At 42.7% G+C, this 26626-nt stretch overlaps 1 protein-coding gene across 50 annotated transcripts in view; it reads left to right on the top strand.

Annotated features, from left to right (window-relative positions):
* LOC141257608 (protocadherin Fat 4-like) overlaps window positions 1-26626 on the top strand; it is a 468540-nt gene that overhangs the window by 263064 nt on the left and 178850 nt on the right. For all 50 annotated transcript variants that reach the window (XM_073672347.1, XM_073672333.1, XM_073672313.1 and 47 more), the window contains one exon: window positions 698-820. In XM_073672347.1, coding sequence (XP_073528448.1) covers window positions 698-820 — 123 coding nt within the window. The remainder of the gene's footprint in view (window positions 1-697; window positions 821-26626) is intronic.

The following is a 26626-nucleotide window of genomic DNA, read 5'->3' as shown; positions in this document are numbered from 1 at the left end:
ATATGTGTTGGCCTGTGCAAACAAGAGTACCATCTGACTTGTATATATCTGAGCAGCTCATGTTTACTGGCCAAAATTGGCCTGTCTAAATGGATCTTTACTACGTGCCTGGGTTCAAGTTTTCTAGGGAAAGTGGTAGGCAGACATATCCAGTAACTATTTTTCATTATTTTATCCTATTTTGTGCTGCCTCTCTGCATCTTGCTGTGAACAGCAATGTGTAAAGTACTTGTTCCTCTGACTCCTCTCCTGTCTTACAAATATTGCCTTCATTTCCTGCTGCCTGCTTGCGCCTCTATTACATGGTGTAAGGTAATGGTGTAATTATTCACTTTCTTCACACACAACATGGATTTACTACTGACATACCGCCCCACTGTTCCCCAACTCATTGTACACTTGACTATAAGATACCCAGTATGTGAAACATGATCCTTTCTAAGACAGAGAGGGAGAGGGCGGAAAAGGGCAGCAGTGGAGGTAAGAGGCATGGGGGGTGTGAGTACTGCGCTACAGAGACATAACTATGGTACTTGTTCAAAATACAGGACGCACAAGCTGGGATACACATCAAGAGCTGGTAACTTGTCACTGCAGTTTACATTGACAACTATAGGCATTGGCAACTTAATATTTAAGAGGTGTAAAACTTTATTTTATTTCTGAATGTTACAAATACTGTGTTTCTCAATTGCAGGCTCTTGGAGAATGTTCTGCAGGACAATGTTACCATCAGCAGCGTTCATTCTGATCCCAATATTAAACAAGATACAGATATTACATTTAAGGCTTCTGGTGAGAGTAACCAAGACATCATAAGGTATTCTTCCACAGCATCATGAAAGACTGATATCAAATTAGAGCAAGCATCAGGATGGATTGATACAGTTTGTTTTACATTTGGGTAACACAGGTGTTTGATAACTGATACTCGACTATACGAATTCAGTGATTGATAGAAATTGCTCTTTTCTCACTGACCAGGATTATGTTTCCATAAGGTTCTTGCAGTATGGTAACATGCTACAAATTATATTACTTGCCCTTTTAATATATTTCTAAGGTTATGATTGTGCCCCATTAAATGTTATTGCTTCCAGTGCCATCTTTACATGCTTAGTGTTTGATCATCTGTATATTTCTTGTGCCTGCCTGGTGCTCCTACTGTACTATGAGGTCTCGTCTGCCTTTTGGGTCCCTTAACAAGATTTTTTGGGGAAGCACCATTGGATGAGAAAAACCTCAGGTTCCTGAACTGGAACAGAGAGTCTGCTACTTCATATAGACAGGGCATAGAGATGCTTGTCATGGTCACCATGCTGAGGTGTGAAAGAAGTTTCCCTGTAGCAGGCATGTATAAGTAGAAATAGGCTTGTGTCCTGTTGCTATAGAAGGGAGGGTAGGAGCTGCTCTGCAGCATATAGAGATAGGGCCAGTTGGGACTGAAATTCAGCCCTGGTATTTGAAAGCACACAGGTTCATGCTGCCCTTTTCCCCCACACTTCCCCAGATGGGGGTCTCTATGACAAATATTAACCTTTCAGATCTTGGAGAAAATCAAGATTTATTGCAAGACCAGTACTGCTGCTATATAAGATTAAATAATAGTGCCACACTATGACTACATAATACCACTACATAAAGACAGAATAGTGCTATCATACTTAGCTTTAAAGAGGTTGTCCACTCCTGAGTACGTTTTCAGCAAACTATGTAGCTTGCCGATTTCGAACAGTGTGTAATGTACACAGTTAGGATTTGGCTTCATTACAGCGGTTACCACACTACTAAGTATGCGATTTGCATACTTGCAGTCACGTACCCACTAGACTCTCAGCTTCTTCACTCAGCGAAGTGGCTGAAACTCTAGTTGACATATGACTGCAAGTATGCAAATCGCATACTTAGTCTTGTGACAACCGCTGGAACTGGCTAGAGGAGCTGGATCATAACGGTGTGTATGTGACGTACTCTGGAAGCCCTACCCTGGGAAGATGGGGTACTCGGAGCCGGGTCCTGTATGGTAGAAAGGGTGCAGCGTGGCCCGGACCCGCTGCGTGCCCAGGGCCGTCACATTAAAAAGGATGTAATGGGCTATCAGGGTTGAGTGGTTGCTATCGACTACGCCACCTGTGGTACCTGGTGAAGGCCACCAGCGCTGCTGCAGTCCTCTGAGGCGGGATGTTGTGGCAGCCGTCGTTGTTACTACTCCCCACAGGCGGAGCAGGGCCTCAGTGCAGAGACAAAGGATGGAGGGAGTCGTAGTCTAGGAGGTCTGGTGCTGTGTAGTGCGGTGTAGTGCAGAATAAAGAGTCTGGAGGTCATAGGGGTAGACTTCCAGGGTTTTTACTCACGATGTAGAGTACAGCTGCAAGGTTTCTCCCTGCTCCTCGCGGAGTTCTGCGGTCACCAGAGACGAGGGTCCGAAAACCTCAGAGTAAGTCCAGTGTTAAATCAGGACCCCGCACCGGAGTGTTCCTAGACTTCAGACCGGGTCCTTTCCTGTCTGTGTGTGTGTAGATAGGCCGGGTCTCCCTCTGAACTTCACTCAGAATAAGGGTACTGATGGCAGCTCCGCTCTTTCCGTTACCCGGTGGGATCCTCTGGGCCTACCGGGCTTCCCTGACCATGACGTGGAGTAGCAAGGTCAGGTATCAGGGGCCAGTACCCATCTTGCAGCCGGAATCCCTCTGAATAGATCAGGTAGGCGAGGACTGGTGGCGTATACCGCTCCGTCTGCATCCCCCCGGTGGAGCTACACTCCTAAGCTCCGGGCCTTCTTGGTCATGGTCCTTGACCGGGCTGAGACATACATCGTCTGCAGCCTGCCCCTCGACCCAAGGCCAGGGTATGAGGGCCGTGCCTCCATCCTCTGTAGGTCCACACAGGATCCACGCTCAGGGAGGTAGGTCATGATAAGAACAGTCAAAGAACCATCAAAAGAACGAACAAAAGACAAAAGAACAAGCCACAAAATTGCTGTGTATTAAATATGAAATTTTAAGTGTCACTAAAATGTGAGTCCTCCACCCTCACCCACTAGTTGGTTCCCCTATCTTTTGGTTCCCCTCTCTCCCAACTCCAGTAGGGGCAGCACCTAGTGCCTACTAGCCCCCTCTGGTGGGAGAAGTGTGGTGTTGGATGTGGAGGTAGGGTCCTGACCATTGCACTGTTCTTACCTCAAAGGAGGAACACTACACTCCATTAGAGAAGTGCAGCATCCCTGTGGCGGTCGAACCCTCAGAGGCGCCAAATGTACATCACACATCATTAGGATTCAGCAATCTACATGGCTTGCGAAAAATTTGCTGTTGCAATATAAGCCACAAATAATACCACTAGTCTATAACCGCATATTACCAGCATATACACTAGTCATAATACCACCATACTGATCATAACCTAAACCATTGTACTAAAACTCATATTACCTCCATATAGTGACCATATAATAGTAATATTAGTTCGACACCAGTGCTCTCCAGACCATATTTGAGTACAGTGTACAGATAAATCCAGCGGCTCACCAGTGATGTTCTCACGGAACCATATAGTGCTATAACCAGTGCCTTAGACAGTAATAGTACCCCCACTGTTCCCCCACACAGTCATGCTTCCTCTGTACCTAATAATGTTCCAATGTGCCCTCTTATACAGCCACCTAAAGAAAGAATTCCCCCCTGTACCTCCTTATAATAATAATCCCCGTCTGTGTGCTTATAACATTCATCATATGCATGGAGAAAGCCACTTTGAGGCTGAAGAGCTAGTGGCGATGTCCGGGATGTCTACTTTCATGCAGTTCAGTTAGTGAAGTTCCTGAGATGGAAACAGAGGAGCCCTTTGTAGCAATAAACACTTCTCAAACTGAGTGCAACTCTGTGTCACCTAAAACCCCCCTGCCTGCGGCCCGAGAACGCCTGAGCATTGTTCACATTGTAATTTACATATTTGCAAGTGCTTAAAGAGTTCATGGTGCACAATAGTGATGGGCAAGCACTAAAATGCTCGGGTACTCTTTGCTCGGGTCGAGCACATTGGAATACTCGGGTGCTTGACCCGAGCAACGAGCCCAATGTAAGTCTATGGTAAACTCGAGTATTTTTCAGGTGACTCCCCCCAGCGGTCTGCAGAGGGCCTAAAAATTGCCCAAATCAACGGGAACAGTGCTCAAATGACATGGGAACAGCATGGGAAAGACCCCTGGAAGCATTTCTGACTCCCAGATCACTTCTGTCAACAACATTGTCAGAGGTATTACGCCACTTTTACAGACTCACAATAAAACATACAAAAACGAAACCAAAATGTATTTTCCTGAGAAATATGTTAAGGAACATCCTTTCCAGGGTAATTACTTGTATATAAGGCTAAATAAATAACCAAATACTCCTCCACACCTTGGGCTATGTTCACACGTAGCGTTTTTGATGCGTTTTTGCACTTTTGCATTGCTTTCAACCAAGACAAATGCATTCACTGGGAAATGTCTTTTTAACATTTTACAACCTTATCTGGCCATGTGGTGTGTGAGATATCATCAGACACATGAATACAGTGCTGAAAAGACATGGGAACAGCATGGGGAAGACCTCTGGAAGCATTTCTGACTCCCAGGTCACTGCCTAAAAGTGTGCCCATCATAAGTGATCCTTGGCGCATGTGAAGATGCCTCCTGCCATGCACCTGTCGTTGCAGACTTGCAACAATCACCGTCCACGTCCTTGTCCTAGTGCAGCGTTCAGTTATCCCTATCCCATTCCTTGGAATGTAAGCAGAAGTATGCAGCTAGCCACCCACCCTCCCACAGGCTGCAGTACTATACTGCCAAATTTTTGACAGCTGCCTGCACTTGAAAAGTGGCGTTTTAGGCTCGTGGAGGCGGAAGCTGTCCACAATCTTATGGCGGCGGCGACCGGGTATCCATACTCGGTCCCCAGCCGCCACTATTTCTCCCGGTATCGTCTCTGCCTTCCACAAGCATGGGTCCCACAACATTACCCGTGCCTTCCCCAGTGCATTTACTGGGAAGGACCGCCTAACCACAAACACGTGGACAGGTGAATGTGGCGAGGGACGAAACGGAGCCAGTCCACAGCTTTTTTTGCTGAGTTGTATTTAGCTCGGTGAAAGGACTGGCATAGAAGGAAACCGTATCTACTCTGGGTGTCATTTCTCCCAGGAAGTCCTCTATTGCAGTTTGTTGCAGAAGCAATGGCAGCACGTCCAACATCAACTCGCACTTGTCGGTGGTGCTTTCTTTGCGCATTTAATTTCATGACTACACAGTTGGGCAGTGGCCTGATCTGCAATGCGGTTTGAGAAATAACATGCATAAGTACGTCCGATCCACATTAAAAAAGCAGCCATAGAATGTCCGGGAACCTTCCCCCACACTTTTCTTAGCCAAGGCTGCTTCTCGGCAGGGATGGATGGACACACCAGAAAACCGGAGACTCCTCCGGTGGGCCCTGGCTTCTCCTTCAGGAGAGTTCATAGTGCCGAGGTGAGGCCATAATGATGATAGAGGCCACCATCTGCTTAGTTTTCTGTTACTTGGAATGCAAGTGCAAGTATGCAGGCAGCCACCCATCCACCCACAGGCCCCAACACTAAGCTGCCAGATTTCTAGGCAGCTGCTTGCACTTGAAATATGGCCTTTTAGGCTTGTGGAGGCGGCAGCTGTCCACAATCTTATGGCAGCGGCGACCGGGTATCCATACTCGGTCCCTAGCCTCCACTATTTTTCCCGGTATCGTCTCTGCCTTCCACAAGCACGGGTCCCACAACATTACCCGTGCCCTCCCCAGTGCACCTACTGGAAAGGACCGCCTAACCACAAACATGTGGACAAGTGAATGTGGCCAGGGACGGTACGGAGCCAGTCCACAGCTTTTTTTGCTGAGTTGTATTTCACCACAGCCATATTCTTTAGCTTGGTGAAAGGACTTGGGAAACCATATGTACTCAGCTGTCATTTCTCCCAGGAAGTCCTCCAAAGCTGCTTTCACTTGAAATGTGGCCTTTTAGGCTCGTGGAGGTGGAAGCTTTTCATAACCTCATGCCGGCGGCGGCCAGGTGACCATACTTGGTCCCCAGCCGCCACTATTTCTCCCAATATCGTCTCCGCCTTTCACAAGCACGGATTCCACAACATTACCCATGCCCTCCCCAGTGCACTTACTGGGAAGGACCGCCTAACCACAAACACAAGAAAATAATTTTAATGAGTCCCAAAAATTATTAAAATCCTCAATTTATTACAAAATAATTTAAAAGATCATACAGGTTGGGAATACATCTCATTGCGATTCTGGAAAAAAGCCCTTATTCACTGAGATACAGATTCCTTATGATACATTGTATAAAAACAAATGGTAACCAACCGTTGATCAATGAACACATATGTTGACAATCAATCACATTTGAGAATAATTAGCATAATCATGAGGCTAAATCACAAGGAAAACCAGAAGGAGAGAAAAAGGAAAAAAAAAAACACACCACAAAACAGAAAAAAAAAACCTGCATTCAAATCCCTAAGATTTAATATAGGTAAGGAGTATCATTCATATGGTTTATGCCATTGGGGTATTTTGTATCAAGTTTAACCCCTTTACCCCCGAGGGTGGTTTGCACGTTAATGACCAGGCCAATTTTTACATTCTGACCACTGTCACTTTATGAGGCAACGCTTCAACGGATCCCCATGATTCTGAGATTGTTTTTTCGTGACATATTGTACTTCATGATTGTGGTAAAATTTCTTCGATATCACTTGCGTTTATTTGTGAAAAAAACGGAAATTTGGTGAAAATTTTGAAAATTTTGCAATTTTCAAAATTTGAATTTTTATGCCCTTAAATCAGAGAGATATGTCACACAAAATAGTTAATAAATAACATTTCCCACATGTCTACTTTACATCAGCACAATTTTGGAACCAAAATTCTTTTTTGTTAGGGAGCTATAAGGCTTAAAAGTTGACCAGCGATTTCTCATTTTTCCAACAAAATTTACAAAACCATTTTTTTAGGGACCACATCACATTTGAAGTCACTTTGAGAGGTCTTTATGACAGAAAATACCCAAAAGTGACACCATTCTAAAAACTGCACCCCTCAAGGTGCTCAAAACCACATTCAAGAACTTTATTAACCCTTCAGGTGCTTCACAGGAATTTTTGGAATGTGGAAGAAAAAAATGAACATTTAACTTTTTTCACAAAAATGTTACTTTAGACCCAATTTTTTTTATTTTCACAGGGGTAACAAGAAAAAATGGACCACAAAATTTGTTGTGCAATTTCCCCTGGGCACGCAGATACCCCATATGTGGGGAAAAAACACTGTTTGGGTGCACGGCAGGGCTCGGAAGGGAAGGAGGGCCATTTGACTTTTTGATTGTAAAATTTGCTTTAATAATTAGCGGACGCCATGTTGCGTTTGGAGAGCCCCTGATGTGCCTAAACAGTGGAAACCCCCACAAGTGACCCCATTTTGGAAACTAGACCCCCCAAGGCACCTATCTAGATGCATAGTGAGAACTTGGAACCCCTAGGTGCTTCACAAATTGATTCGTAAAAATGAAAAAAAAATTTTTTTCCACTTTTTCATTTTTACGAATCAATTTGTGAAGCACCTGAGGGTTCCAAGTGCTCACTATGCATATAGATAGGTGCCTTTGGTGGTCTAGTTTCCAAAATGGGGTCACCTGTGGGGGAGCTCCAATGTTTAGGCACACACGGGATCTCCAAACGCAACATGGTGTCCGCTAACAAATTGAATGGAAAATCGGCTCAAATTGTTAGCGGACACCATGTTGCGTTTGGAGAGCCCCTGTGTGCCTAAACATTGGAGCTCCCCCACAAGTGACCGCATTTTGGAAACTAGACCCCCCAAGGCACCTATCTAGATGCATAGTGAGCACTTGGAACCCCGAGGTGCTTCACAAATTGATTCGTAATATGAAAAAGTAAAAAAAAACAACACTTTTTCATTTTTACGAATCAATTTGTGTCGCGTTTAGAGAGCCCCTGATGTGCCTAAACAGTGGAGCTCCCCCACGAGTGACCCCATTTTGGAAACTATACCCCTCAAGGATTTTATTAAGGGGTATAGTGAACATTTTGAACCCAGAGGTACGACACAGAATTTGATAACATTAGGTCATCATATTGAATAAGTTGTCATTACTCTTGAGCGCAAGTGCTCGCTACTTGAGTTTGCATCGGGTACTCAGGTATGCACCATGTATCACGGGTGCTCAAGTGAAATGCTCGAGTCCCTGCCCGCATGTTTCACGGTTATTAGACACTCCAAAAAAAACATGTGGGGATCGCTCGTGCATGGCAGGCAATCCCCGCGAGGTTTTTTAGGCCGCGAAGCATATGGGGCGGAGACTCGAGCACCCGCGATACTCAGTGCATACCCGAGCATCCGATGCAAACTCAAGTAGCGAGCACTTGCGTTCAACATTAGTTGCCATATCGTCATCTTTTTTTTTTTTTTTTTTTTTTACTTTTGAAAAAAAAAACAACCCCAGCCCTAGCGTTTATTTTTTACGCCGTTCCTCGTGCGGTATAAGTGATGATATTACTTTATTCTTTGGGTCGGTGCGATTACAGCGATACCAGAATCATATTGGGTTTTTATGATTGACAGCTGTCACACACTAAAAGACACATATTTTGTAAAATCTAGTTTTTGCATCGCCATATTTTGGCCGACAGAGTCATGTGACGACTTGTTTTTTGCGGGATGAGTTGACATTTTTATTGGTGCCATTTTCAGGCACGTGACATTTTTTGATCGCTTTCTATTCCAGCTTTTGGGAGACAGAATAAACAAAAACCAACAATTCAGGAATTGTGTTTTTTTACATTTTTTTATTCTGCTCCGGGTGTGGTAAAATTGATAAGATAGATTTATTCTTCGGGTCACTACGTTTACAATGGTACCACATTTATATAGTTTTTTATGTTTTGGCGCTTTTACACAATAAAAGCTATTTTATAGAAAAAAATATTTTTTTGCATCGCTTTATTCTGAGAGTTGTAACTTTTTGATTTTTCGGATGATGGAGCTGTATGATGGCTTGTTTTTTGCAGGAAAATATGACGTTTTCAGTGGTACCATTTTTATTTATATTTGTCTTTTTGATCGTGTGTTATTCCATTTTTTTTTGGTGGTATGATGATAAAGCATTGTTTTTTGCTTTTTTTTTTTTTTTTACCGTGTTCACTGAAGGGGTTAACTAGTGGAACAGTTTTATAGGCCAGGTCGTTACGGACGCGGCGATACCAAATATGTGTACTTTTATTGTTTGTTTGGGTTTTTTTCATAATAATATTTATTGATGGGTACATTATATTTTTATTTTTAGTGGATTATTTTATTTTTTAATTTTTTTATATTTTTACAATTTTTTTTTTATTTTTTTTTTCACTTTCTGGGATTTTTTTTTACTTTTTTACTTTGTCCTACTATGGGACTTTCACTTTTTTTATTCTGATCGCCTGCATAGCATAGGGATTGAGCACCATCCCTGTGCCATGCAGGCAGTCAGCGCTGCACAGTGATAAGATTGTTTTGTCATGCACTGCGCATGTCCAAACAATCTTCCTGCTGTCTGGTGACCCGGATGTTGTCATGACGACAGACAGCGCTGGAGGCCGGAAGAGGAGGTGAGTATACCGATCACCTCCCCTTGACTTCGATCGCAGCATTGCGGGGGTTAATGTGTCGGGAGCGGTGCAGGACCACTCCCTGCACATAGTACCGGGTGTCAGCTGTGACAATCAGCTGACACCTGGCGGCGATCGCGCCCCCACGCGATGACGTACTAATACGGGTCAGGCTCTTAAAGCCCAGGGCACAGACGCATATTAGTACGTCATGGGCTTTAAAGGGGTTAATTATCCAAAATAATTCTCTTAGGAGTTTTTTCCTCCAATCCCCTCCTCTAATAGGAATATCCACTTTTTCTAGCCCATAGAATGAAAAATTGCTTAATTCCCCTTTATGTCTCTCTACAAAATGCTTGTATGCTCCTGAATAGGATGCGTTTTTATTTTTGATGTTGGTAGCATGTTCTGCCATCCTTTTCTTTAACCCCTTCGCAACCCTGGGATTTTCCATTTTTGCATTTTTGTTTTTCACTCCCCTTGTTCCCAGCACCATAGCGCTTTAATTTTTTGGTCAATATGGTCGTGTGAGGGCTTATTTTTTGCGGGACGAGTTGTACTTTTGAACGACATTATTGGTTTTACCATATCGTGCACGGGAAAATGGGAAAAAAAATTCCAAGTGCGGTGAAATTGTAAAAAAAGTGCAATACCATAGATGTTTTTTTTTTTATTTTTTTTACCACGTTCACTGAATGCTAAAACTGACCTGCCATTATTATTCTCCAGGTCATTACGAGTTTGTAGAAACCAAACATGTATAGGTTCTTTTTTATTTAAGTGGTGAAAAAAAATTCCATATTTTGCTAAAAAAAAAAAAAAAGCGCCATTTTCCAAGACAGTAGCGTCTACATTTTTCAGGATCTGGGGCCGGGTAAGGGCTTATTTTTTGCATGCTGAGCTGAAGTTTTTATTTATACCATTTTGGGGTAGATCTGATGTTTTGATCGCCTGTTATTGGATTTTATTGCAATGTTGCTGCGACCAAAAAACGTAATTCTGGTGTTTAGAATTTTTTTATCTTTACGCCGTTTACTGATCAGATTAATTTTTTTTTTATATTGGTAGATCGGGTGATTCTGAATGCGGCGATACCAAATATGTGTATGTGGGTTTTTTTATTATTATTTTATTTTGAATGAGGCAAAAGGGGGGTGATTTAAACTTTTATATTTTTAATATTTTCAAAAACATTTTTTTTTTTCACTTTTTGCTTGCTTCTATAGTCTCAATAGGAGACTAGAAGCAGCACTTGTCTGATCGTCTCTGCTACATAGAGATGATCAGCAGATCACCTCTATGTAGTAGAAATACTCCTGTGCTATGAGCGCCGACCACTAGGTGGCGTTCATAGCGAGCAGTACATGACAACCACCGGAGTCTGCTGCAGACCCAGGGTTGTCGTGCCCACGCATCGGTGACCCGCGATCACGTGACGGGGTCACCGATGGGTGGGGTAAGTGACGCTCTTCCGGCGCGGCGATGTTAAATGCCACAGTCAGAGATTGACAGCGGCATTTAACAGTTAACAGCCGCGGGTGGATCGCGATTCCACCCCCGGCTGTTGCGGGCACATGTCAGCTGTAATAATCAGCTGACATGTGTCCGGTTCAGTTCGGGCTTAGCGCCGGAGCCCGCGCTGAACCGGGGGTTACAGCCTGGTGCGTACTAATACGTCCCAGGCTGTAAAGGGGTTTATTTACGTATTGTGCAGCCAATGTATTTTATTTTACATTCTTTGCAAAATATGGCATACACAATATAATTTGTATTGCAATTAATAAATCTTTTAATATCATTGGCTGCATCAATTTTTTGAGTTTGCAATGTATACTGGCACATCGTACATTTGGAACATGCACATTTAAAAAAAACCTTTACAACTTAGCCAGGTTTTTTTATCACTTTTTTTGTGGCATGTATATACTTGGGGAAAGAGTAGCACCCATTGATCTCCCTTTTCTCGGCACACATACTAATCCATTTTTCAGGATTTTATTTAAGTCCCGATCTTGGAATAATACAGGGACATATCTGTTTATAATATTTTTTATTTCCTGAAATTGGCAACTATATGGGGTACTGAAGATGTTTTTTTTTTCGTCCATATTATTTGATTTGATTGTTATTGGTTTCTGGTTGTTATTAATATCATCATCTCTGTTTAAATGAATATCTCTTACAAGAACTTTTTTCAATGCTGAATCAATATTTTTTTCTTATACAGCCTTTCCATTCATCTAGATGTTGCTACCTTTGCTTGTTCATTGAATAGTGTGATATCAGAGCTATTCCTATAAATTCTATTTAATTCACCATAGGGGATTAAATTCACAGTATGGGCGGGGTGGCAGCTGTCTGCTCTAAGTGTAGTGTTCCCACTAATAGGTTTTCTACAGTTGCGATATCTAACCTTTTGCTGTTTTACATCCCCCATGAGATACAAATTCAAAAAGCTGATTTTATCCTGCGGTTCAGTATAAGTAAATTTTAAATTTACATCATTTAGCATTGATATAGGATAAAAAATAGGGGATTTTTCCACTTCTCCTACCCATATTAGTAAAACATCATCCAAATATCTAACATATAGTTCAATGTCATTTTTAAAAGGATTTTTGTCTGTGAAATAGTGCTTTCTTCCCACCATGATACAAAAAATACGGCTAAAGATGGGGAGAAACATGAGCCCATTGGGCAACCTTTAATTTGGAAATAATATTCTTCATTGAACATAAAAAAAATTATGCTCAAGGACATATTCAATACTTCGGATAATCATTTCCTTTGTTTCGTCCGTATAGCCTTTATATTTTTGTAAATGGTGGAACACAGTTAATGCTAGATTATGTGGAATAGATGAAAACAGATTTACCACATCACATGACAGAAATTTAGATTTTTCAGACCATTTTACAGTTTTCATATAATCAATTACTGATGATGACGTATCTTTTAAGTAACCTGGTGTTCTGGGAATTAATGGCTGTAGATAAAAATCTACCACAAACACGTGGACAGGTGAATGCGGCCAGGGACGGTACAGAGCCAGTCCATAGCTTTTTTTGCTGAGTTGTGTTTAGCTCGGTGAAAGAACTGGCATAGAGGGAAACCGTATCTACTCTGGGTGTCATTTCTCCCAGGAAGTCCTCTAATGCAGCTTGTTGCAAAAGCAATGGCAGCACGTCCAACATCAACTCGCACTTGTCGGTGGTGCTTTGACACACAAATATCTTTCTTTGCACATTTAATTTCATGACTACAGAGTTGGGCAATGGCCTGATCTGCAATGGTTGGCATATGCAACAGATTAGGACTTATTATAAGTGAAAGGAGGACTTTATACTTACCAGACAGCAGATGACGATAGTGTGTAAAGTTATATGCTTGCTGTAATGGGGGAGGAAAGCTCTCAATTGTTGGTTGTTTTTACTTCCTGTGTTTTTTTTCTTTCTTTCCTGAATGTGTTATGTAAGCAGCACACGGACTGTGTGACACTGAATTGTATCTCATGTTTATCCAGTATGAAGTAAATACTGTTTACTCAAGATATCTTGCTGATTGAAGCTCTTGTAAGTACAGTGGTGACTGTAAGAAGATGCACTCTGCGACAGGTTATGGGCCCAGGCCAGAACCCAGACACTAAAGCCCAGACACTACAAGTACAGGCAGCAGGATCCTGGTTTATAACCCCAGATAATGGAGCACACAGATAAGCTCTGTAAACAGAAGGAAATAAATCCAGATACAGAGTGACAAAGGAATTCATGATCCCAGGAGCTGGATATAATTACAGAGAATTCAACACAGGCAGGACATACAGGAACTATCAGCAAGAAAAAAACAGGAGAATATCTTCAGTACAACTCTCTAAACAAGTAAGACTATATAAAGATGATGAGTAACACAGAACTGAAATAAACAGTAGCTAAACTGAATAGTGAAAATTATCAGTTATGGAAATTCAAAGTAGAGATGTTGTTATCTAAGGATGATTTATGGGAAGTAATTGTTACAGAAAGACCAGATCAAGATAATCAGACATGGGATAAGAAGAATAGACAAGCGAGAGCCACCATTAGCTTATTAGTGGATGATGCTTAATTAATACATATAAGAAATGAAGAAACAGCTAAAGGAATGTGGGAAGTATTAAGAAAACTGTATGAAAGACCTAGCTTGAATCACAAGTTATTTTTATTAAGAAAGCTTTACAGTATGAGAGTGAGTGCAAATGACGACATGCAGAAGCACATATTCTCAATGATGGAAGTGATGTCACAGCTAAGATCTATTGGTGAAGATATTAAAGAAAGTCATGTAGCAGCTATATTATTGTGCAGTTTACCAGATTCATATACAGCGTTGATAAATGCTCTTGAGACGAGACCAGAAACTGACATTACATTAGATTTTGTGAAAACAAGACTGATAGATGAATATCAGAGAAGAAAAGAACAAGGAAATGATTCTTCTACTGAAAAGGACAGTGAAAACGCTCTTAACCCCTTAAGCCCCGGAGCATTTTTCGTTTTTGCATTTTCGTTTTTGCTCCCCTTGTTCCCAGAGCCATAGCGTTTTTATTTTTTGGTCAATATGGCCATGTGAGGGCTTATTTTTTGCGGGACGAGTTGTACTTTTCAACGCCATTACTAGTTTTATCATATCCTGTACGGGAAAACAGGAAAAAAATTCCAAGTGCGGTAAAATTGCAAAAAAAGTGCAATACCCCAGTTGTTTTTTATTTATTTTTTTTACCATGTTCACTGAATGCTAAAACTGACCTGCCCTTCTTATTCTACAGGTCATTACGAGTTCATAGACACCAAACATGTATAGGTTCTTTTATATTTAAGTGGTGAAAAAAAATTCCAAAATTTGGTAAAAAAAAAAATAAAAAAATAGCGCCATTTTCTAAGACCCGTAGCGTCTCCATTTTTCGTGATCTGGGGCTGGTTGATGGCTTATTTTTTGCGTGCCAGGCTGACGTTTTTATTGATAACATTTGGGGTAGATCCGATGTTTTGATCGCCCGTTATTGCATTTTATTGCAATTTTGCGGCGACCAAAAAACGTAATTCTGGCGTTTAGAATTTTTTTCTCGCTACGCCGTTTACCGATCAGAATAATTCTTTTTTTATTTTGATAGATCGGGCGATTCTGAACGCGGCGATACCAAATATGTGTATGTGGGGTTTTTTTTTATATATTTTATTTTGAATGGGGCGAAAGGGGGGTGATTTAAACTTTTATATTTTTTTGGTTTTTTTTATATTTTTAAAAACTTTTTTTTTTTACTTTTTGCATGCTTCTATAGTCTCCATAGGAGACTAGAAGCAGCAACTGTCCGATCGCCTCTGCTACATACAGGGGACCAGCAGATCCCCTGCATGCAGCAGAAATGGTCCTGTGCTATGAGCGCCGACCACTAGGTGGCGCTCATAGCGACAAGATCATGACAACCACAGGCGTCTGCTGCAGACCCTGGGTTGTCATGCACGCCCATCGGCGACCCGCGATCACGTGACGGGGTCGCCGGTGGGCGGGGCTTATGACGCGCTACCCGGAAGCGCGCGTTAAATGCTGCTGTCGGAGATTGACAGCAGCATTTAACTGGTTAACAGCCGCGGGTGGATCGCGATTCCACACGCGGCTGTTGCGGGCACATGTCAGCTGTAAGAATCAGCTGACATGTGCTCGGTTCAGTGAGGGCTCAGCGCCGGAGCCCTCACTGAACCGGCGGTACGCAGATATGCGTACTAATACGTCCCCGGTAAGTAAGGGGTTAAAGCTACAGAATTTAAAAAACCCTATAATAAAGAGAAAAGAGAATGTAAGAAAAAAGGTCATTTAAAGAAAGACTGTACCATATGGAAAGCAGAACAACAAAAATTACAACATAAAAAGCATACACAGAAAGTAAAAAACACAATTTCTGTGAGAAATCATGTGAGAATAATTGGAGTGGCACATTTAAAGTAACAGACAAGAACTCATCACTTGGTTGGTTTATTGATTCAGGAGCAACGAGTCATATGACAAGTGACAAGAATTTCTTTACTGATCTTGATCTAGAAAGAAGCCATTTATCTTGCAGATGGAAGCAAAATAACCGCAGAAGGTATCGGACAAGGTATGCTAAATTGTTCAAACAAGTTCGGACAAGATTCAAAGATACTTGTACAGGATGTGTTGTATGTTCCAATATTGGAAGGCGGATTATTATATTCTGTGAATCGTTTAACAGCAAAAGGACTTACAATAAAATTCAAAGACAATGAGTGTGCAATTATTGCAGGAAACAAGGTGATAACCAAAGTCAAGGCAGATGAACAATTATATCATTTTGACACACCAAAGGAACAGATGAAGGTATGTACACATGATCACAAAAACTGTATTCACATGTGACATAGATGTCTAGGACATAGATACACTGACAGTATAAGGGAACTACAGAGAAAAGAATTGACAAAAGATTTAAAGATATCAGATTGCTCAATTACCGTAAGATGTGAATGTTGTATAAAATCCAAAGCCACAAGGTTATCTGTTCCAAAAGAAAGTGAGATGAAAAGCGAAAGACCACTTTATTTGGTGCATACTGACGTATGTGGACCCATGAAAGTGATTACATCAGGAGGCAATAGATACATGTTGACTTTTATAGACGACTACTCAAGATACACAGTCACATACTTAATTAAGAACAAAAGTGAAGTTTTTGATAAACTTGTAGACTATGTAACAAGATCAAGTAACAAATTTCAAAGGAAGCCAATTGTCATCAGAAGTGATAATGGAGGTGAATTTACAGGTCACTGAATAGAAGAGTACTTAAGACAAAATGGAATAGAACACCAGAAAACTGTTTCATACACACCTGAATAAAATGGAGTAGCAGAAAGGAAAAACAGAACTCTAACAGAAATGATAAGATGTATGCTGACGGATTCCAAACTACCAGAGAAATATTAGGATGAGGCAGCAATGACAGCTACATATCTACAGAACCGACTTTTTTCCAGAAAACTCACGAAAACGCCATATGAACTGTGGCAAAGTATGAAACCAAGTGTCAAACATTTAAAAGTTTTTGAATGTAAAGTTTTTATATTCATTCCAACAGAAAAACGTTCCAAACTTCAAAACAGATCCATGAAAAGAATATTCATTGGATATAGTGAAAATTGCAAAGGATATAGAATTCTAGATCCCAAAACAGACAGAGTTACGGTGAGTAACAGTGTGACATTCATTGAAGATTTAAAAGAAGACATTATGATTTCAGTTGAAACAAAAAATGAGAAAAACAATAGTGACATAACTGAAGAAATATCTGATGAGAAAGAAGTAGAAATCAATGAAGAACAAAATACTGAAAGTGAAGAAATGACCAAATCACGGAAGTACTTACAAATGAAAAATTTCAAAGAAGCAAAAAGGCTGATTAATAGATGGATTTATGAACTCACCTGTAGATGACATTTTGATTTGTTTTAAACAAGAAAGGGATAAAGAAGACATTCTAAAAATTCTGAAGCAATATTTCGAAATCAAAGACTTGGGAAATGTGAAACCGTATCTAGGAATACAGGTAGAAAGAGAAGAAGACAGAAGTTTCCTACTGAATCAAAATCACATGATTCAAGACATAACAGAAACATTTGGATTAAAGGATGCAAAAACAGTAAAGTCTCCAATGGAAACTAATTATCTCAAAGAGATGAACAGTGAAAAAAATATGCTACCAAATAATGAAGAACACAGAACAGCAACAGGAAAACTACTGTATCTAGCGACCGTTACAAGATCAGACATCGCAGCAGCAGTAGGAATCCTGAGTAGAAAAGTATCAAAACCAAATAAAGCTGATTGGAATGCCGTGAAGAGAGTAATGCGTTATTTGAAAGGAACTAGCAATGTTAAGCTGAAATTACCCACAAGTGATAATTGCATTTTAACAGGATATGTTGATGCAGATTAGGCTGGAGATCCAACTGACAGATGATCTACCAGTGGACATATTTTTTTTCTCTCAGGTGGGCCAATAAGTTGGACAAGTAAGAAACAGTCAATTGTGACACTGTCTTCAACAGAAGCAAAATATATTGCCGCAGCACATGCAAGTCAAGAAGTACTGTGGTTAAGACAATTGTTGACAGAATTAGGACAACCACAGTTGGAACCAACAAAACTGAAAGAGGACAATCAAGAATGTCTTGTTCTTGCTCAGATGGAAAGAGTCAATCCAAGAACCAAGCATATTGATGTGAAATATCATTTCTTGAGAGATCATAAGGAACAAGGAGTCTTGAAGTTAGAGTATTGTCCTACTGAAGAAATGACAGCAGACATCTTCACGAAGGCGTTGAATGCTGATAAACACCAGAGACTAATAAAAAAGTTGGGTTTGATTGAATAAGTCCTTACTGTTGAGAAAGGGTGTTGGCATATGCAACAGATTAGGACTTATTATAAGTGAAAGGAGGACTTTATACTAACCAGACAGCAGATGGCGATAGTGTGTAAAGTTATATGCTTGCTGTAATGGGGGAGGAAAGCTCTCAATTGTTGGTTGCTTTTACTTCCTGTGTTTTTTTTTCTTTCTTTCCTGAATGTGTTATGTCAGCAGCACACGGACTGTGTGACACTGAATTGTATCTCATGTTTATCCAGTATGAAGTAAATACTGTTTACTCAAGATATATTGCTGATTGAAGCTCTCGTAAGTACAGTGGTGACTGTAAGAAGATGCACTCTGCGACAGGTGGTGCTTTGACACACAAACATCTTTCTTTGCACATTTAAGTTCATGACTACAGAATTGAGCAATGGCCTGATCTGCAATGTGGTTTGAGAAATAATATGCATAAGCACTGGTGTTGAGCGAACATGCTCGACACTGCTCGGTACTCGCCCGAGCATCACGCTACTCGGGATGTTCGGCGAGCACCGAGCATTTCCGGGTTACTCGGGCGGGAGCTCGGGTCTCCGCCCTGCATGTTTGGCACTCTTTACAGAGCCAATGAACATGCAGGGATTGCCAGCCACTCACTGTAATGCCGCAGCCATGTTGGTTGTGGGCATTACTTTGATTGGCTGGCCGCACAGCGTCACCTCGAGTATTTAAAACCGGGCGCCGCCATCTTGGACACAGTCGCTCCGGATCAGCTAGTGTAGGGAAAGCGCTGCTGAGCTAGGGAGAGATTTATGCTGCAAAATAGTTAGTGTAGGGTCTGTAAAGGCTGCCAAATCAAACAAACAGTCCTTCTCAGGAGTAATATCCATCCTAAATATCAGGCAGGCGGGCTGTATAGGAGACGCAGTGGTTATACCAGCAAACTCTGCATTACAGTCCTGTGTTCTCCTGTTGCTGAAACTTCTGGACTTCGCTCCAGGTCCTTGGGGGCCAGGAAAAATCCTTTTTTTTTCATCTAAATCCTCTTTTTTTTTCCTCCTTCACACTGTACAAATACCCGTCTTATTAACCTTTTGGTGTCCCCCCCCAAAAAAAAAAGTGTGTCTGTGACAGTTCAGACACAAATATATCTGTTTAAAATAGTCTGGTGTAGGACAGAGAAACAGAAGTGTGGTTTTGCAGTTCCACGATTCAAACCTCTGTATTATCCACTTTTGGGCCATTTTTACCTAAAAAAAAACAGTTTGAGTGTGTCGCTCACTGTTCAGCCGCAAATATATATATTGAAAAAAGTCTGGTATACACCAGTAAATTATAACTGTGGTCTTGCTGTTCCACGGTAAAAAATCTCTATTATCCTGCTTTTGGCATTTTTTGCCGTAAAAAAAACCCTGTAATAGTGTCTCCCTGATTGTTCAGACACCAATATATCTGTTTAAAATAATCTGGTGTAGGCCAGAGAAACAGAAGTGTGGTTTTGAAGTTCCACGGTTCAAACCTCTGTATTATCCACTTTTGGGCCATTTGTACCTAAAAAAAAAAACAGTTTGAGTGTGTCGCTCACTGTTCAGCCGCAAATATATATATTTAAAAAAGTCTGGTATACACCAGTAAATTATAACTGTGGCTTTGCTGTTCCACGGTAAAAAATCTCTGTATTATCCTGCTTTTGGCATTTTTAGCCGTAAAGAAAAACAGTAATAGTATCTCCTGATTGTTCAGACACCAATATATCTGTTTAAAAGAGTCTGGTATACACCAGTAAATTATAACTGTGGTTTTGCCGTTCCACGGTAAAAAATCTCTATTATCCAGTTTTTGGTATTTTTTCCGTAAAGAAAAACAGTAATAGTGTCTCCTGATTGTTCAGACACCAATATATCTGTTTAAAAGAGTCTGGTATACACCAGTAAATTATAACTGTGTTTTTTTCCGTCCCACAGTAAAAAAATCTCTATTATCCAGCTTTTGGTATTTTTTCCATAAAGAAAAACAGTAATAGTGTCTCCTGATTGCTCAGACATCAATATGTCTGTTTAAAAGAGTCTGGTATACACTAGTAAATTATAACTGTGGTTTTGCCATTCCACGGTAAAAAATCTCTATTATCCTGCTTTTGGCATTTTTTGCCGTAAAGAAAAACAGTAATAGTGTCTCCTGATTGTTCAGACACAAATATATCTGTTGAAAATAGTCTGGTGTAGGCCCAAGAAGTAGAACTGTGGTTTTGCAGTTCCACGGGTCAAATCTCTGTATTATCCTGCTTTTGGCATTTTTTTGCCGTAAAGAAAAACAGTAATAGTGTCTCCTGATTGTTCAGACACCAATATATTTGTTTAAAATAGTCTGGTTTAAGCCCGAGAAATAAAACTGTGGTTTTGTAGTTCCACGGGTCAAATCTCTGTATTATCCTGCTTTTGGCATTTTTTGCCGTAAAGAAAAACAGTAATAGTGTCTCCTGATTGTTCAGACACAAATATATCTGTTGAAAATAGTCTGGTGAAGGCCAGAGAAATAGAAGTGTGGTTTTGCAGTTCCACGGTTCAAACCTCTGTATCATCCACTTTTGGGCCATTTTTACCTAAAAAAAAATAGTTTGAGTGTGTCGCTCACTGTTCAGCCGCAAATATATCTATTTAAAATTGTCTGGTATACCCCAGTAAGCAATAACTGTGGTTTTGCCATTCCACGGTAAAAAATCTCTATTAGGCTATGTACCCACGATGCAGAAATGCTCAGGATTTTTTCCTGAGCGTTTCTGCATCTCCCTGGCAGAAAAAAACGCATGCGGATTGTACAGTCATGGCCAAAAGTATTGAGAATGAGACAAATAGTAATTTTTCCAAAGTTTACTGCTTCATTTTTTGTAATGGCAATTTGCATATACTCCTGAATGTCAAAGAGTGATCAGCTTAACAGCAATTACTGTACTTGCAAAGTCAATATTTGCCCAGAAAATGAACTTTAACCCCCAAAACACATTTCAACATCATTGCAGTCCTGCCTTAAAAGGAGCAGCTAACATCGTTTTAGTGATTGATCCATTAACACAGGTGTGGGTGTTGATGAGGACAGGGCTGGCGATCAATCAGTCATGATTAAGTAAGAATGACATCACTGGACACTTTAAAAGGAGGCTGGTTCTTGGTATCATTGTTTCTCTTCAGTTAACCATGGTTATCTCTAAAGAAACACGTGCAGCCATCATTGCACTGCACAAAAATGGCCTAACAGGGAAGAGTATCGCAGCTACAAAAATTGCACCTCAGTCAACAATCTATCGCATCATCAAGAACTTCAAGGAGAGAGCTTCCATTGTTGTCAAAAAGGCTCCAGGGCGCCCAAGAAAGACCAGCAAGCGCCAGGACCGTATCTTAAAACTGTTTCAGCTGCGGGATCGGACTACCAGCAGTGCCGAGCTTGCTCAGGAATGGCAGCAGGCTGGTATGAGTGCTTCTGCACGCACTGTGAGGCGGAGACTCTTTGAGCAAGGGCTGGATTCAAGGAGGGCAGCAAAGAAGCCACTTCTCTCCAGAAAAAACATCAGGGACCGACTGATATTCTGCAAAAGGTACAGGGAGTGGACTGCTGAGGACTGGGGCAAAGTCATTTTCTCTGATGAATTCCCTTTTCGATTGTTTGGGACATCTGGAAAACAGCTTATTCGGAGAAGAAGAGGTGAGCGCTACCACCAGTCTTGTCTCATGCCAACTGTAAAGCATCCTGAAACCATTCATGTGTGGGGTTGCTTCTCAGCCAAGGGAATCGGCTCACTCACAGTCTTGCCTAAAAACACAGCCATGAATAAAGAATGGTACCACAATGTCCTCCAAGAGCAACTGCTCCCAACCGTCCAAGAGCAGTTTGGCGCCCAACAATGCCTTTTCCAGCATGATGGAGCACCTTGCCATAAAGCAAAGGTGATAACTAAATGGCTCATGGAACAAAACATAGAGATTTTGGGTCCATGGCCTGGAAACTCCCAAGATCTTAATCCCATTGAGAACTTGTGGTCAATCATCAAGAGACGGGTGGACAAACAAAAACCAACAAATTCAGGCAAAATGCAAGCATTGATTATGCAAGAATGGACTGCTATCAGTCAGGATTTGGTCCAAAAGTTGATTGAGAGCATGCCAGGGAGAATTACAGAGGTCTTGAAGAAGAAGGGGCAACACTGCAAATATTGACTTGCTGCATTAACTCATTCTAACTGTCAATATAACCTATTGGTACTCATAATATGATTGCAATTATATTTCTGTATGTGATATAAACATCAGACAAACACTAATAAAAACCAGAGGCCAGCAGATCATGTGAAAATATAATTTTGGTGTCATTCTCAATACTTTTGGCCATGACTGTACAGTACTGGCCAAAAGTATTCAGAATGACACCAAAATTATTAGATTAGCATCACTTGGAAAGTGCTTGTGACAACTAGGTCACACTATATAAATCCATGCAAACGGCATGGATTTATATAGTGTGACCCGAGAGAGTGGTTAAAAATAAAAAAATAAACTAATACTTACCTTCCGATGGCCGCCGAGACTTGCTGCGCTCCTGTGCTGGCTGCTGTCAGATCGCGGTACTGAAAAGACCTGCCGTCACATGAGTGTGATGTCAGCGCAGGTCCTTCAGTCCTGCGCGATCTGTCAGCAAGCGAAGAGAAGGAGTCCGGGTGCCATCGGGAGGTGAACATAATCTTTATTTTTTTTTTTATTTTTTTTTTATGCTACCTGGGTGTGGAGGAGACTCTCCTCTCCTCTACACCCGGGTACCATCCGCACATTAGAACGTGCCAATTACACAAGTACAGATGCAGTCTTGTGGAATTGGCGCGTTCTAATGCAAGTCAATGGCGGCGAAAACGCAGCGCTTCCACAAAATAATTGGTAATTCTGCTTTTTTTCCTCAATGATAATCCGCAGCGGAAATTTCCGCAGCATGTGCACAGCACATGTGGATTATCATTGGGGAACATTGCTGCCCTTCTACCATGTGTTTTTAATGCGTTTCCGCAGTTGCAAAAATACTGCTGAGACGCATTTAAAAATGCATCGTGGGCACATAGCCTTATTCAGCTTTTGGTATTTTTTCTGTAAAGAAAAACAGTAATAGTTTCTCCCTGATAGTTCAGATTGTTTAAAAGAGTCGGGTGTAGGCCAGAGAAATAGAACTGTGGTTTTCCTCTTCCACGGTTCTAATCTACTTTTTATTAGCCTTTTTCCATTGATAGTGCGAGTGTAAGCTATTTTACTTCTGTGGCGCCCCTGAGGGTACAGTCGCCACAGGGGCACTGCACCTCAGCTAGAGGTGTGGTACCTCCTCTTCCAGGTAAGGATGGAGCATCTCTCAGAACCCTACTTCACCACTCAACACTACACCACTCCTGTCCTGTAGGGGGCCTATATGCACCAGGGTGCTGCCCCGGGCCGGGATAGAGGAGATGGGGGGAACCAAAGATAGGGGGAACCATGTAGTGGGTGAGGGTGGAGGACACACTTTAAGGAAACGCTTATTGTTTCATATTTAATCTACAGCCATCTTAAGTTCAAGGTCTTTGATTGTGATCTTCGTCTGGGATTGTGGTCTTTGTCTGTGATTGTGGTCTTCTGCCAGAGTCCAGCAAAAGTCTGCAGTGGACTGAAGATACACTGTCCTCGTTCTCTGGCCTTGAGACAAGGAGCAGATTAGAGTTAACCACTGTCTCTACTTGCTCAAGGTCCTGACCTAAGAAGGTCTTGGAGGGGAGCAATGGAGATAGGTTCCACAGGCAAAAGGATCCCAGGGGGATAAGGACGGAGAGGAGTCGCCACCTGTATTCTTTACTCTGGCCTAGTCAGAGGAATTCCTGCTGCAAGAGGGGTGACCGGCCCCCGATATCTGACTTTGTTACTTCACATCTCAGTCGGAAAAGCCCGGAGGCTTAGTAGATCCCAGGGGGATATGGACGGAACGGCCTACGCCTCCTGTATCTCTTAAACTGCGTTTATCCAGTGGCACCCAGCCTTACACTACGTTCACACCACACGTAGTCAGGAGAAGACTTAGTGGGAGAACTTACCAAGGAGAGGAACACACACCAGAGGGGTCTCGACAGGTGCTCCTGATCTACCTGGGAAGTGCTGAACCCCCTTCCCGGTGGCCGCAGTACACCGTGTGTAGCAGAGGGAAGCTTTGCAGCTAAAGTTCATCTGAAAGTGAGTAAAAACCCTGGATGACTTCACACACCGCTTCAGCCTGTTATATCCTGCGCAGCACTGCACCCACCATTCCTTCCTCACACTGCCCTGAGGCCTGCTCCACCTGTGGGGAGCCGTCCCATCTTAGCTGCCCGTAACACCAGCCTCAGTGGACTGTAGCAGCGCTGGTGTCCATCACCGGAAACCTCAGGTGGCGTAGTCGAAATACCACTCTCACTTAAAAGCCCAATTTTTTAATGAGGCAGACCTGGGCACGGTCTAGGCCACGACTGCATCCCCCTCCCTTACAACCGACCCGGCTCCGAGTAACCCCATCGCCCAGGGAGGGCGTCTCACTTCCTTTACAATGGGCAAGGCGCGTGGCAAGGGACGTGGAACTGGACGTTCTGGTGATGGTGCGTGCAGAGGACGGGGCCGTGGCCAAGGTGAAAATGTGCCACAACCAACAGCCACATCTTCTCGCTCCCACTTCTTGACCGAATTACTAGGGAAGCACAGAACAACACCAGTATTGCGAACTGATCAGTGTGAACAGGTTATTAATTGGATAGCAGATAATACTTCCAGTTACCTGGGCACCACCACCTCCGGTCTGTCTTCCACATGGTCAAATCTTAGTAGCCGTGAGTCTCGACCGCATACTCCTCCTCACCCTGATGCTTCTTCCTCCCACCATGCCGAGTGTCGTCAGACAGCAACTGATCCCACACTTGGACACTCTGAAGAGCTGTTCACTGGTCCATTTCCATATTTGTGCCCCTTGCCTGCTCCACTTGAAGTGGTGGAAGAGGAGATCCCATGTAGCAATGCCCAAATATTTGAACAGCTACGGCCACAGGAAGTCGACGCTGGCAATTTGTCACAAGAGGTGGACGATGACGAGACAGAATTGCCAGGAAGTGAGGAGGAGGATCGTGGTGCGCAAGTGGAAGAGGAGGAGGTGGTGGATGATCTAGTAACTGACCCAATGTGGCAGGAGGACATGCAGAGCGAGGCCAGCAGCACACAGGGGGAGGGAGGCAGAGTATCCCAACAGGCAGGAAGAAGCAGTGTGGTGGCCGTACACAGAAGGCAGGCAACAGTTCCCCGTAACACCAACACGAGGGACGTTGCCAGTACAACCTGTAGGACTTCCAGAGTCTGGAATTTTTTTAAAGACTCTGCTGATAACCCCAAAAAGGCCATTTGTACCACCTGCCATGCCAGCATCAGCAGGGGTGACAAAACTACCAGCCTGACCACCACCAGCATGATCAGGCACATGGCAGCAAAGCACCCGACTTTGTGGGGCAAACCCCAGGGTCCACGACCAGTGTCAGCGGGTGTCACCACTGCTTCTTCCGCTGTTGTGTGTGCAATAGAACCCCCTGTTGTGTGTGCAAGGCAATCCCCTGTTCATACTGCATGCAAAGACGCCCCTCTCAGTCTTCACTTGTTATGGCAGTTTCTCAAGAAACAGCATCAATGTCCACGTTCACGTCCCACCGCAGCATTCAATTGTCCATATCCCAGACCTTTGAACGAAAGCAGAAATTCGCAGCTAACGCCCCACAGGCCACAGTCCTAAATTCGCACATTTCACGACTGCTTGCGTTGGAAATGCTGCCTTTTAGACTGGTGGAGACGGAATCCTTCCACAACCTTATGGCGGTGGCCGTCCCTCGGTACTCGGTCCCCAGCCGACACTATTTTGCCCGGTGTGCTATCCCCACACTACACAAGCACGTGTCTCAAAACATCTGTCGTGCCCTCAACAATGCAGTTACTGGGAGAGTCCACCTGACAACGGACACGTGGACTAGTACTTGTGGCCAGGGACGGTACATCTCCCTGACGGCACACTGAGTAAACATAGTGGAAGCCGGGACCCAGTCGGACCTTGGGACGGAACACATCCTCCCCACACTGAGGATTGCGTGCCCCATGTCAGTCAGAGTTGCCCCCACAGTGCACAGCTCCTGCATATTATCCTCCTCCTCCTCATGTTCAGCCTCCATCTCAGATATCACCACATCAGTTACAAGCTGGAAGCACTGCAGTACTGCCTCCGCCAAGAGGCAACAGGCTGTGCTGAAACTCATAAGCTTAGGTGAGAAACCTCACACTGCTTGTGAGTTGTGGACAGCTGTGAAAGAGCAGGCAGATCTGTGGCTGACACCGCCGAACCTACATCCAGGCATGGTCATGTGTGACAATGGCCGTAACCTGGTGGCGGCTCTGAGGCGAGGCGAGGTCAAACACGTACCATGCCTGGCTCATGTGCTTAACCTCGTGGTTCAGCGGTTTCTTAAATCGTACCCCGAGTTG

Source organism: Phyllobates terribilis, unplaced genomic scaffold (genome assembly GCF_046119375.1).
Source record: "Phyllobates terribilis strain yellow unplaced genomic scaffold, ASM4611937v1 Scaffold_3__8_contigs__length_932513732, whole genome shotgun sequence".
Lineage (NCBI taxonomy): Eukaryota > Metazoa > Chordata > Amphibia > Anura > Dendrobatidae > Phyllobates > Phyllobates terribilis.
The sequence above is the reverse complement of the archived record's forward strand: the minus strand, read 5'-3'. Positions and strand labels throughout refer to the sequence as shown.